General features: G+C 34.0%; 1 protein-coding gene across 1 annotated transcript; it reads right to left on the reverse strand.

Annotated features, from left to right (window-relative positions):
* Positions 1–10,123: 10,123 nt before the first annotated feature.
* Positions 10,124–13,067, reverse strand: irx1b (iroquois homeobox 1b). The gene is made up of 4 exons (XM_056479773.1): positions 12,685–13,067; positions 11,060–12,026; positions 10,856–10,928; positions 10,124–10,447 (listed from the first exon to the last, which is right to left on the reverse strand). Exons 1-4 carry the CDS (start codon positions 12,928–12,930, stop codon positions 10,402–10,404), a joined length of 1,332 nt encoding a protein of 443 aa, XP_056335748.1. The 5' UTR covers positions 12,931–13,067; the 3' UTR covers positions 10,124–10,401.
* Positions 13,068–13,404: the final 337 nt, after the last annotated feature.

Genomic DNA, 13,404 nt, shown 5'->3' on the forward strand with positions numbered 1-13,404 from the left:
TGATTTATAGCTTATTTTAATAGATTAACAGCTGATTTTATATATATATATATATATATATATATATATATATATATATATATATATATATATATATATATATATATATATATATATATATATATATATATATATATATCAGCCAAAAGAGGGTCCAACCCGGTACTAGTAAGGTGTACCTAATAAAGTGGCTGGTTAATATATATATATATATTATTGTGGTTTGTGTTTGTGCTACTCATGCTTTTCAAGTTAACAAGAAACATTAAATAGAATATTTCTTGCATTAAAAATGCATTTCACAGACAATACAAGTGATTATTCATTCTATGTTGTAACAAAAATAACCCTGACAGAATTGTAAAAATATTTATACAATTAAATGAGCATCACTGAAATTTATTAAAACCAATATTAGAAAATATTAAGATTTAAAACACAGTCAGAGATAATTGCCATGTTTAAAAAAGGGTTTGCTTTCTTGAGATATTTAACTGAGGTATTTAACAACTGTGGTAAAATCTGTTGTTAAAATGCAGCTGAAAAATTAACCTAATGTTAGGTTTGTCTATTTTTGACCAAAGGTTAGGTTTTGACAACCCAGCATTTTTTGGAGTGTATTATAATATCTCATCACTAGGGGGCAGCAAAAGATAAGGTAGGCTGCAGATTAGTCTGCAATAAAATGGCGTTAGGATACACATTCATACAAAGACAACCATTTGTTAATTATAGTCATCATAGTAATTTGTTAAAAAGATGACAGGCACAGTGTGCATGTTAGTAATTGTGGAGCACTTGGTTGGGAGTCAGTTCTTTCACTTGATGATTTGCAAGTGTGCACAGTGTTTGATAAATGTTCACTCGGGTCATTCTCAGGAAATGCCATTTGTGTGCTATGAATCACCCCTGATGAAATCAACAGCAAATGAACTCAGTCACATCATTGAATAGTTCTGACGCTGTTTAATGTGTAATATGAAAGAAATGTTCACATATTTGACAATATTTCTAAATGTTTGTATATAGAAATGATGTGTCTCTGTCACTATTTCACTTTAATGTGTACAATAGAGAAACTATTAATTTGGTAACACTTTACAGCAATATTCCATTAGTTAATGCATTTATTTACATATTATACGTACTGTACAGTACTGCATTTATTTATAATACTTTAGCATTTACTAGTGCATTATTAAATGACAAAGTTGTGCTTTTTAACATTCGACAATTCACTGTGAGTAAACATGAACTAACAGTGAGCTAAACTCCTCATTAACTAACTTTAACTAAACATTAACATTAACATTACATTAATGTGAACAAACATTAAAACAATTAATTATACATGAACAATACATTCCACAGTTAATAATAACTAACATTAACTAAGAGCACATTATTGTAAAGTCTAATTTATAACTTTTTGTAATATAATAGCTTTCATAACTTTGTTTTTAAATTAACAGAGATTGCCTGTTGGTACTTTTTAAATTTTCACATTTTAAAATTGTTTGATCTTACCTACAGTTGAAGTCCGAATTATTAGCCCCCCCTGAATATTTAGCCCCCCTGTTTATTTTTTCCCCAATTTCTGTTTAATGGAGAATATTTTTTTTTAACCCATTACTAAACATAATAGTTTTAAAAACTCATTTCTAATAACTGATTTATTTTATCTTTGCCATGATGACAGTAAATAATATTTGACTAGATATTTTAAGACACTAGTATTCAGCTTTAAAGTGACATTTAAAGGCTTAACTAGGTTAATTAGGTTAACTAGGCAGGTTAGGGTAATTAGGCAAGTTGTTGTATAATGATAGTTGTTCTGTAGCCTATGGAAAAAATATTTAGCATAAAGGGGCTAATAATACTGACCTTAAAAATGTCTTTTTTTTTAACTGCTTTTATTCAAGCTGAAATAAATTAAATAAGACTTTCTCCAGAAGAGAAAAAATCTTATCAGACATACTGTGAAAATTTTCTTGCTCTGTTAAACAAAATTTGGGAAATATTTTAAAAAGAAAAAAAAAATTAAAAGGGGGGCTAATAATTCTGACTGCAACATTACATCACACCACTGACATCAAACCAAAGGCTATATTTAGGTACTGGCTTTAAAATGAGTACTTTTCTTGAAAAGTGAAAATATGTTTTGGGTGATGTCATATTTTTTCATTGCTAAAACAGCACTAAAAACAAAAAACACACAAAAAAAATAAATAATAATCTTTAGAAAGCTCATTTCGACTAAAAATGTTTAAAAAGGCATAATTATGACATTTAGTATATTTTGAGTTTACAAACTGTGGGTTAATTATGAGACGCTATTATGCAATAAAACGTTAACATTATTATTTGCATGTTTAAAGTCACAATAAATTTTTTCATATCTCACAATTATGAAATTCAGAAAGATCATACGTTTCTTTTAATATTATGACAGTATTATTATTTTTATTTCTCAAAAAAAATTCTCAGCTTTTTATCTTATAATTATCAATCGTGTTTGTATGGCATCTTTTTGTGTTTTTATTAGACTATGTCTTTCGTAATTTTGACTTTGTATATCAAAAATTCAGCTACAACTCAAGTTTGACTGAGATAATTCAACTTCCTTACCCTATGATCTTCTTTTTAAGCTGTACATTCTTCATTTTATAAGTTATCATTTGGAAAGGATGTTGGCCAACTTATGTTCTTATTAAATGTGCTATTCAAATAATAAACAGAAACATATTTTTATCTTTTGTCCTTTTTGGCTTGTAATCACAATTAAGACTTACGTTATACGTTTTGTCTTATTGTATATTCCATACATTTTATTGACTCGCTTCATGATAATGTCTCAGTGTTAGTATTCTTTTTTCTAATTATGTACTACAGAATTTCATCGCTTTGATTTCCTATTCCAAAATTTCAAAGTATCTCATTTCTTATACTTAGCATCTCATTTTATATCATAACTACAATATAAAAAATTATATGATCAATTAGTCATGATGTTTTTAGTTCATTGTAAGTTATTAAACTAAGTTAATCATGTTCTAACTTAATTTTATAAGTTATGCAAGCTGTTTTAACCAAATATAAGTTCAATGGACTTAATGGAAATAAGATTAATTTGATTCAGCTTAAAAATTTAAAGCATCAATGTTTTTTTACAGTGTTTGAAATAACCGAATCAGCACAAACTGTTATTTACTGGTATAGAACAGCTTTCTCATTTAATGAATAGCGTATGCTACATAAACAGGTCTCAGATGTAGAAACCCCCCATCCTATAAGGCGTGAATCCATATTTTGACTGCCTTTAATTATTTTACCTCTGGGATGTAAAAAAGCAATAGGACATTGCTGCACTATGAGGGTTCATGGGGAGGTGGGTGAATTCACCTCCATACACCAGGATTGTTTATTATTTTAAGACTTGCCTGAACATAACCGAATGCTCGTAGCTTATCTAAAAGGGTCGGGAAGTGCATTTTATGTCTCATCTACTCAACAAACACACAATTAGTCAGATAATACAAACAAAAGCATAACAAAACAAAGTCAAATGAAAAATCAATTCATGTAAGCAGTGTAAATAATGAAATAAAGCACCATATGTTCGATCCATAGCATAAAATCTGGCTGTGCATAAGAATTCATCTCATCAAAAGGGCTATAAGCTATTTTAATCAAGGAATCAAACTAACAGAGTACAAAAAAATCATAAAAGGAGTTCGTGCTTTACTGTGTATTTATAATGAAAGTAAAAAAAGATGAACAGCTGCTGCCATTCTGTGAAATAACATTGAAGTCAATGTTGTATTGCACATGACAGCAGCTTTATTGTAAGTTGTGAATTTCATCATGTATTTGGCTTCTTTTGATTTGCTTCATAATAACTGTGGTCAATATAGAGCTCATATGGTTACTGTGTTGATGACATTAGTATACATTGTGCATAGCTTATGTGCCCTACAACGCCTTCAAACTTAACTGAAATCGTTCTAATGTGATTAGCAGTCTCAATTTATGACTGTCTGCTATTTTAGGACTTTGTATTATCTATTAAGTAGAAAAGGGGTAGTTGACCTAAAAATCAAAACTGCCATTATTTTCTTACTGTCTTTTTTATTGTAAGCCAGCAAAATGAACACATGAAAACCCACCCAAACAAATGAAAAATTTAGTTAATTTACTCATCAGGTAACTTCATTCTTTAGTGTAATATTATTTTTATTTTAATTGTTAATGTTTTTTGACATTCATGCCAGTAACCACTGGCTTTTATTGATTATGCATACTTAAATGTGTAAATATGTGCTGCATACTTTCTTTACAATAACAAAAACACAAAAATGGCAGTGGTGAAGAAAGCATCTGATTGTAGAGGATTTGTTTGCACCAGCTTTGCAATTCAGCTTATAAGTTGTTGCACAGGTATATTTTTGGTAGTAGCCAAATTTACATTGCATAGGTCAAAACTGTAAAAAAAAAAAAAAAAAAAAACTTATGCCATAAAATAATTAGGATAGGCTAAGATCAACTTTCCTAAAGATATTTTGTAATTTTCTTACTGTAAATATGTCTAAACTTGTTTTTCATTTTGTATTGCGGTCACACTTTATTTTGATGGTCTGTTTGTTGAATTTAAATTACATTGCATCTTCAAGCCAACTAATTCTCATTAGATTATAAGTAGACTGTTAGGTTGGGGTTAGGGTTAGTGTAAGTTGACATGTACTTGCAAAGTTTCTTATAGTCAGTTAAATGTCTGTTGAAGGAGCAGTTTCAGCAGATATTAAGCAGACAGTCTACTAATACTCAAGTGGACCATCAAAATAAAGTGTTATCTGCATTGCTAAGCACTTAATTTAGACAACCTTAAAGTCGATTTACTCTCTATTAAACATTTGGATTGGTCAGGTTCTAGATTTTTAAATGATCGTATCTCAACCAAATATTTTCCTATTATAAGAAAGTATGAATCTCAATTTTAAAAACTTGACACATCTGACTAGTTTTGTGATTGAGGGTCACATATGGACTACAGTATTACAAATGAAAATCAGTGTTGCTTTCATTCAGAATTACTACTTCAGTTATTACTATAAAGTACTTTCAATGTTGATTGATGGCACAGATGAAATTAACTGTAGATATAAGATGTGAAAAGGCAGAGCTCCAGAGCCATGTACCAGTGTCTGTGTCAGTTGGAGCAAACTTTTCCAAAAAGTTGCCAATCTTTTTTTAAACTCCAGAAATGAACTTCAAACTTTGTTTGGGACTGATTGTGTTTGAAATGACAGTAGTAGTTGTTCTTTAATGCCCAAAAATGTACACCTGACATATATCTTGTCGCCTATTATTATTATTTTAGGAACTACAAATAATAACTTCTAGATGATCATTTGGTATCAGAATTGGCTTATCTAAAAGGCAAAGGCATGTAGATTATGCTTATTTTACCAAAATAAAAAACATGATCATGCCTTGATTTTTCATTATTTAATTAGGACAGTAAGGTCTAACTTTGCTTAGACAAAAGTCTTTTCACTTAACAAAAATAATGTACAGTATAGAATATAAAGTCATGGTGCAGTGGAAAAAGGATTAATATTATGTATGACTCCCATGAGCTTGGACAATCTCAGATCTCTCGCAGACCTGAGAATCATGGGTCCATATGAGATCCCATGGTCTTCTGCAGTATTTGTGATGATTGGGATACAGTTCAAAAGATAATTCATTGGAAAGATCTACTTTCTGGCACTTTTCCAAATGATCAACTAGAAGTCAAGTTATTATTTGTTGCTCTTACAACTAGGATTGGGCCTCGGTCTTCCCCCCACAGTCCAAAGACATGCGGTATAAGTGAATTGGATTAACTAAATTGGTCGTAGTGGGTGTGGGTGTGCGTGTGTGTGTATGTGTGTGTGTGTGTGTGAATGCGAGAGTGTATGGGTGTTTCCCAGTACGGAGTTGTGGCTGGAATGGCAACTATTTGACATAAAACAAATCCCAGATTAGTTGGCAGTTCTTTCCGCTGTGGCAACCCCTGATAATCAGTCGAAGGAAAATGAATGAATGAATGAATGAATGAATAATAATTAAATTAATATTAATAATAACTTGGATAACCTTAAAAAAGAAGTAGGCTTTATTTATTTTTTAGTGTTCTTGCCCCCAAACACTGTCACAGTCACCCAGTTGGATAATAATACTGTCTTTTTGCTTTTAATTTAATATAGTCTTGTCCTTATTAGTGAAAATATACCAACTGTTTTTTATAAGTACATTTATATTTGTATTTTATATAAAAAATTTGACTAGTATATTTCAAGTAGTCTGTTGTTTATGAAAGAAAATATAAAAAACAAAAACAAAATAAATATTTTTTCCCCCTATGTTGTTTACTGCACCCTAATGCATCTGTATGACTTAATCATTTCCACCAAAATACAGAATAAGATGTTCTGATGAATGCTTTAACTTTGTCTATTCACTTATTCACTTGAGTCCAAAACAACATTGACTTTCATTATAGTCCAAAAATGATATAGAAGTATCTATTTTTATGTCCCCTTCCAGAAGAAAAAAAAAGTCTTGTATGTTTGGAATGACACGAGGACAAGTACACGAGGAAAGACTTAATTTTTGCATGAACTATCCCTTTAAACCAGCTTTAATTGACTGCAGTCTAAACATTGCATTTTCATGAGCTGGTGGTTTTCTGGTTCTTGAGCAAGACTCCTGTAGTTAACTTCAGTTTGCTCTGGGGAATTGGTCTTGTGGAAGTGTACTGTAACATAAAAGTGCTAAAATGACTACTTAGCGAAGAGCGTTTGTGTGCAAACGCTGCATATTAGTTTGTGTGTGTGAAAGAGAGAGTTTGGGTATTAGTTAGTCAGTCTTTCAGAAGAGCATGTCTCCTTCACAGAGCTCTAGATGGAGGACTGTAAGATCTCAGTCTCACTTGCAAGTGCATCTGCCCAGACTGTTTGGGTTGGTATGACGTTTATTTAACAGGATTACAGATAACAGCACATGTGGTGATGGCGCTTAGACACTCTTCTCTTACACTTGGATATTAATCCTCAATGTGCTTTGGGAACCTGATTGTATCAGATAGTCCAGGCGGGCTTTAGTGTGTCAGGGTAAATTCAGGTTAGACCTGTTATGATGCCCATTCGTTACCTCAAACCATTTTCTATTTTTGAAACTAATTCCAAATGCACAGTCAGATTTCTCTCATGTTTTTTTCATGAGAGAAACCTATCCCCCTTTTAAACATTTGAACACTCTTCCCACCTCGTTTATTTTGCTTCATTTTATTCAGTTATTCATTTTTTCGTACATCCCTCCATCTCTCTGTCCTTCACACCTTCTTGGTTTAATATATTCATTTCATGAAGCCTAAACCTAGCCTTTCAAACAGGCAGCCATTTTATGTCTTATCACGAATGGGCCACAAAGGCCCAGGCAGCACCATTAGCATTAGCATAGCGCAGAAATGCCTTAACATGACTGACATCTTCTCTATAGCGTCATTGCTTTGATTGACACATCACCTGACCAGGTGGACCCAAAGATAGTAAAATTCCTTATGTGGCAGTCTTGCATGAAAATGGAGAAAAGGTTTGCTGTTTGAAGTGCCATTTTTAAAGGAGATTCCTAATACACTACTTTACTTTGATCTGTAAATCCGTCGCTTCCAAAATTGTCTTGTTTTGACCGCCTTGTTTTTTTTATTTTTCAATAAATAATTGTATGTAAATGAGTATGCAAAGTAAGATGGAATCTTCTGAACTCAAATGCAATCAGAAAAAAGTTCCACAACTAACAATTTGTAGTTCATTAGACAGCCATAATATATTTATCGGTGCTTCGGTGAACTCAGCGACCAAATTGCTCATATGAGAAAATGTGAATATGTTTTTTGTTCAATATCCAAAGACCCCATGTATCTGACAGAATATTTTTTCATAGTCCATATTTGTAGAAGAAAAAAAATGTTGACAAGGAAAGACTGTGGAAAGAAGGAAAGAACTGTGCGAAAGACAAGCACTGAAGAAACATTTGATTTAAAGCTAGATCAACTAACTATATTCAGAGATTAATAGCAATATATTTAGCGCAATATTTTTTGACAGTTGAGATTCCTGCTTGATTGTCAGGTACTCACCGAATGTTTACACTCACTGGAGTGATTTATTGTCATATGAGCAAAAATAAATAAATAAATTTCAAACAACAGTCAGTGATTTAATGGGTCTGGTTTATTTCCCACACTCACTCTCCAAGTGCTCAGTGCTGCTGGCCTTTGTCTGACCTTTGGGTTTGAACCTCGGTCAAAAAAATTATATGTTTCATAAACTTCTCGCTGAGCACCGTGTTTTCAGGAATGTGTGGTTTTGCTGACGTCTTGCATCCCGAAAAGCTTTCAAAATGTCGTTTTACTGATTGGGGATCATGTGTTTGATTAGGGCATCGATAAATCAGTCTGTTTGTCACACAGTAAGAATGTGACCCGATCCAGATGTGCCTCTGTCACTAACTTTCCCTGTATCTCGCTCTCTAAAACACTTACTTTACTGCAGCATCTGTGACAGAGCAAACAGAATATAAACACACTTCCAAACACTGAAAATTAATTCACGTCTTCACATAAACCTTTTTTGGCCCGTGCGGCGGTTTATTTTCTCTGAAGGTTTGAGAGGTCGTCATTTCAGAGGTCCCGCGGGAGGTCGCGGTTGTATACTCTATGTAAAAATGTAAAGCCTAACAAGTTTCATTGATATCCAAAATATCGCTTATATATATTAAGTTTATATTAAAGTTGTGTGTGTTTTAATTTGTGTATTTATTTATTTTTAGGTCAGGCTAGCTCTTGTTTCAATAGCAGGCATCATTTTGTTGTTGTTTGTGGTGGTGGTAGCCTACTTGAATGAAAATCTACGTTGTGAAGTAGACTAATGTTTCTAATTAGCTAAATCCCAATTGCCAAAATGATATTTTGTAATGCAGCGCAAAATCTTTTATCAATAGTTAGAATTCTGTAAATTTTGTTCCAAGTTTTTTTTATTTGATTTTATAGAAATGTATAAAACAAGCCTTTGTGCGATTGGGTCATTTATCCTGCTGTGACGCATAGCCTAAAGTTCAGGTGTATCTCGGTCTCCATTCTTAGCAGGCCTTTATATTGTACTTATCACTGACATAATCTCCATGCACACCCCACTCTCCTCCGAGTATAACACACATGCTGTGCGCTGGCATTTGAACAGCTGCGATCCATATTCCTCTGTCTCCATATTTCAGTCAGCTGTCGAGGTTGTGTAAGGAGAGCTCTCGCCTTCTGTTGAAACCGCGCTATGAACTCTCATAAACAATTTAATCGTGCATAACTAGTCATTTGTTTGAATTTCACCAAACTGTTTTCACTCCAATTTTGTTTCTGTTTTTGAACAGAAAAAGAGTCTCTTAATCTGAGCTAATAAGAATGCACCCCTTCGTCTGTTTTTAAAGAAATCACTTTCACGCCGAAATTTTTAATAACATTGCTACAGTTGTTATTATGTATAGGTGTTTAAATCAAGCAAAGACAACTAATGCTGTGCTTATTATTGAACTGGCTGTTTTATAGTTTTATTTAACGTAGACGTGATTTTCTTCGGGGTTTTAATATAAGTGTATTCCAAACATAAATTCGAAAAAAATCGCCAACAGATGTCGCCGTTGCCTTGTTATGAATGTTCCTAAGCTTTATACGTCTAAAATGTTTCTATTTGCAATCAATTAACAGTGTGGTTATCAGATAATCATCTTAAGTTTTTTGACCAATTAATACGAAATAAATGATGTGGATACATTTCAAGTAGCCTATATAATATCATATATTTTAGCTCATGTGCTGACCTGTTGTCGGATTAAATTGTCATATTTTAGCCGCTCGTATTATTTCATCATTGGCCTAATATCATATTTAACATGCCAATTGTTTCTTTATTATAAAAAAGAAAACATATAGCTCTTAATCGCTCAAATTGTCGACTTAAGTTATGGCTTCTGAAATAAAAACTAAAACTTAGTTATTTAACTTTAGAAACTCAATTTCATAACACAATTCATCTCATTTTCTTTATTACACAAAAATATATCATTTTCACAATTTCTGACAAATAACTCTTATTAACTCTTAAAAAGAAATGCAGGCGAGCTACACGGTAAACTCAAACATGCTGAAATGAATAGAAAATAAAATAAAAAAATTATATTGCTGGATGGGAGCGTAATAAGTAATGCAAAAAATATTTTGGTCTATCCGATGACGTATATGCTTCTGTTGTATTGTCACATTTTACTTTCTTTAAATAATTTAGAGGTTTCTGATAAGTTCTGTGTTCAAGAAATGGTCTTCAAAGCGCGTTGTGATGTTTCATGATGAGACCTGCATGAGTAGAAAAGACAGAAATGGGGAAAAATTAGTCAAAATGTTCTTAAACAAATGACACAATTGATATCTCTGCCTAGAATCAAATTATTAATTTTCTCCTGATGAGACGTTAAATAGGCAACTTCAAGCAATTAGCAAGCCACTTAAAAGTATTTAGGATTACTGACGAAAATGTGTGTTTCAATGTGCCATTAATATTTAAATGTTAGTGAAGGATTTCTAACTATTGAATGTTCTAAATAATCCAGAACGGATTATATCTAATGGAGAAATGTTAAGGAATGCAAGTTGTAACCGCGACTCTGACATAAGTGTGAAGTGAAACTGTGCTTTTGCAATTATTGGAGTTTGATTTAATCAAAATCAGTGCACGGAAATTAAAATGACTTGTTCATCATTTACCTGTCATGGATGACTGGAAACGGTGATCTTGATGCAAGTGTTGGAGATTCAATTCTCTGAACGTTCTCTTGATCTAAACACATTTCAAAAGATAAATGAACAGCTTGCACTTCAAAGCAAACTTTAATGTTGTTTGAAAACAATGTGAATATGTTAATATGTTAAAATCAATATTCTAATTATTGTTCAATAGTGAATACCAACCATTATGTTTGGGACTGAAACTGTCGGATGAGTTGTCGCTGTCTAGACAAGGAGATCCAGAGGCAGACGAAGGTTTCTTTTCGGGGTTCATAACGGGACTGTGGTTTGGAAAGTTACTGTTTTGACTCAAAAGTGAACGCACACCCATCAGAGAATTAGCACTGAGGAAAGCGGCGCTCGCCCAGTTGTGTAGTTTTCCAATCTGGCAAGTATAAATTCCGTTTGTGGAGAGAAAAGCCGGATGGTTTGAGGGTGAGGCCCTGAGGCCTGCAGGCGTCGACGGGACACTGAGTTTCTGCGTGTTATCGGGACTTGTTGCCGTCTCCGCCAAAGACCAGATTTTGGGTTTGCTGTTTCCAGGCCTTTGACACACTGCTCCACCAGGAGACACCTCGCCAACGCTTTTGACCACATTCACATTACCACTCGACACAGGACTGTCCGTGTTTTTAAGTGCTGGGGAGGATAATATCCGCGGTGTTTCCACGTTTTCTCTCGCGTGCGGGTTATCCGTGGTTTCCTTGTTCTGGTCCACTCTGGGCTCCTCAGCCTTGTCCATATCGATGGTTTCCAGATCAATTTCTTCCTCGTCGTCATTTTTGTCCGCATCATCCTCGTTGTCGCTGTCGAAAATCCGTCCGTCTCTGTCCTCGGCACTGCGACCCCAAGTCACTTTATTCTCCTTCTTGAGTCTCCGGCGCGCGTTGGCGAACCAGGTGGACACCTGCGTAAGGGTCATCTTAGTGATGATGGCCAGCATGATCTTCTCACCCTTGGTGGGGTACGGGTTCTTTTTGTGTTCCTGCAACCATGCTTTCAGTGTGCTGGTGGTTTCTCTGGTAGCGCTCTTGGCCCGGGATGGATCGCCGTACTGATATTGGCCGTATGGATAAAAACCGGGCGCAGCGTGCACTGCAAATCCTGGAGGATGAGCCCCGGGGTTATCCTTCAGCTCATACTGGGACCCCTGAGGATTAGAAAAAACAATTATCAGTAGGTTTTTAAACATACGCAGGAAAGAGTAATAAGATTGTCATTCCTTTTATTTTGGTATTATTTTGATAAGTGTCAAAGTAGTATTTCAACACGAGAAATAAACTGTTGCAGCAAACTTCAAGCAGTGGTTTACTTTAAAACAAACACTGTAAAATTAAATACTATTACTTATGAAGAACTATAATTTCGAAATATATCGTTTGATAATTATTATTCGAGAATTATAGTGCCAAAATAGAAATAATTTTAAAAGTAAGAGAATTTAAAAATCGTTAGTTAATCTTGAAAATAAATCCAATAAGTATGTCTCGTGTTTTCCTTTATGTATCCAGAACTGCTTTAGTTTGTGAAAGTAACACAATTACAAATTGCAATTTGTTGTTTTTAATTAAAAATGATTAGTTTTTAAATCCATTATACAATTACGATTTTTTAAAGATTGCATTTACATTTTTATTCCTTCGAAACGCTGCCAAATAACACATTTAATATATATCTGGATAAACATTTAAAACTGACAGTTTAATGTGAAATGTAATGTTTAAAGTTTAATTCATCTCTTCAAAATATTAGACAGATATTCACCATTGTAAAAAACTTTATAATATGTATATATACAATTGTCTTACCATCTGAGAGAGGAGGGCCAGCTCGGCACTGTTGTAAGGTAAGAAGGCGCTATAATTTTGCACGGTCCACGGATTCGCGTACATGCCGAGCATCGGCGTGATAGCAGCCGCTGCAGTCGCGGGATTTGCGCTGTTGTCCGAGCTTCCCTCGCGTGGAGAGGACGGCATTACACCCGTGCGCTCCGCTCCGTATACCTCTTGGGAGGCGTTTAGGAACTGTGGGTAACCCAGCTGGGGGAACGACATGTCCAACTCCCGAGGAACTCTGTCGGAGATTTACAAGAGAGAAGGGCAATCCACTTTCAATCACAGCAATAACTCTCGCTTGGTGCAGAAGCGCGGTCTCGTCAGGAGGAACGTCTAGTGATGCGTCTACCCTCTGGACCTCTCACAATTTGAAGTTGACGGCTTGATTGGCATGATACTTAAGCGCGAGGCCCCTCCTATCCGGGGCCACGCGATAAGTAGGCTGCAGTGTGTGTTATTGTATGTTTGTGTGGCAGTGTAAACGAAGTGCTTAGCTACATATACGTCTTGTTCGCGTAAAAGTGTGGAATATGACAACAAATATCGAAATATTTAACATAAAATATAGATATGTAAATTATAAAACATTAAGAGCAGTGTTTCTGGACATTTGTACATTTCTGAACTTTCTTCATATTAATTTGAGATTAAATAAGTTAATTAAGCTTATAGCTAAAATTAACGAGACACAAT

Source organism: Danio aesculapii, chromosome 19 (assembly GCF_903798145.1).
Source record: "Danio aesculapii chromosome 19, fDanAes4.1, whole genome shotgun sequence".
Classification (NCBI taxonomy): Eukaryota; Metazoa; Chordata; class Actinopteri; order Cypriniformes; family Danionidae; genus Danio; species Danio aesculapii.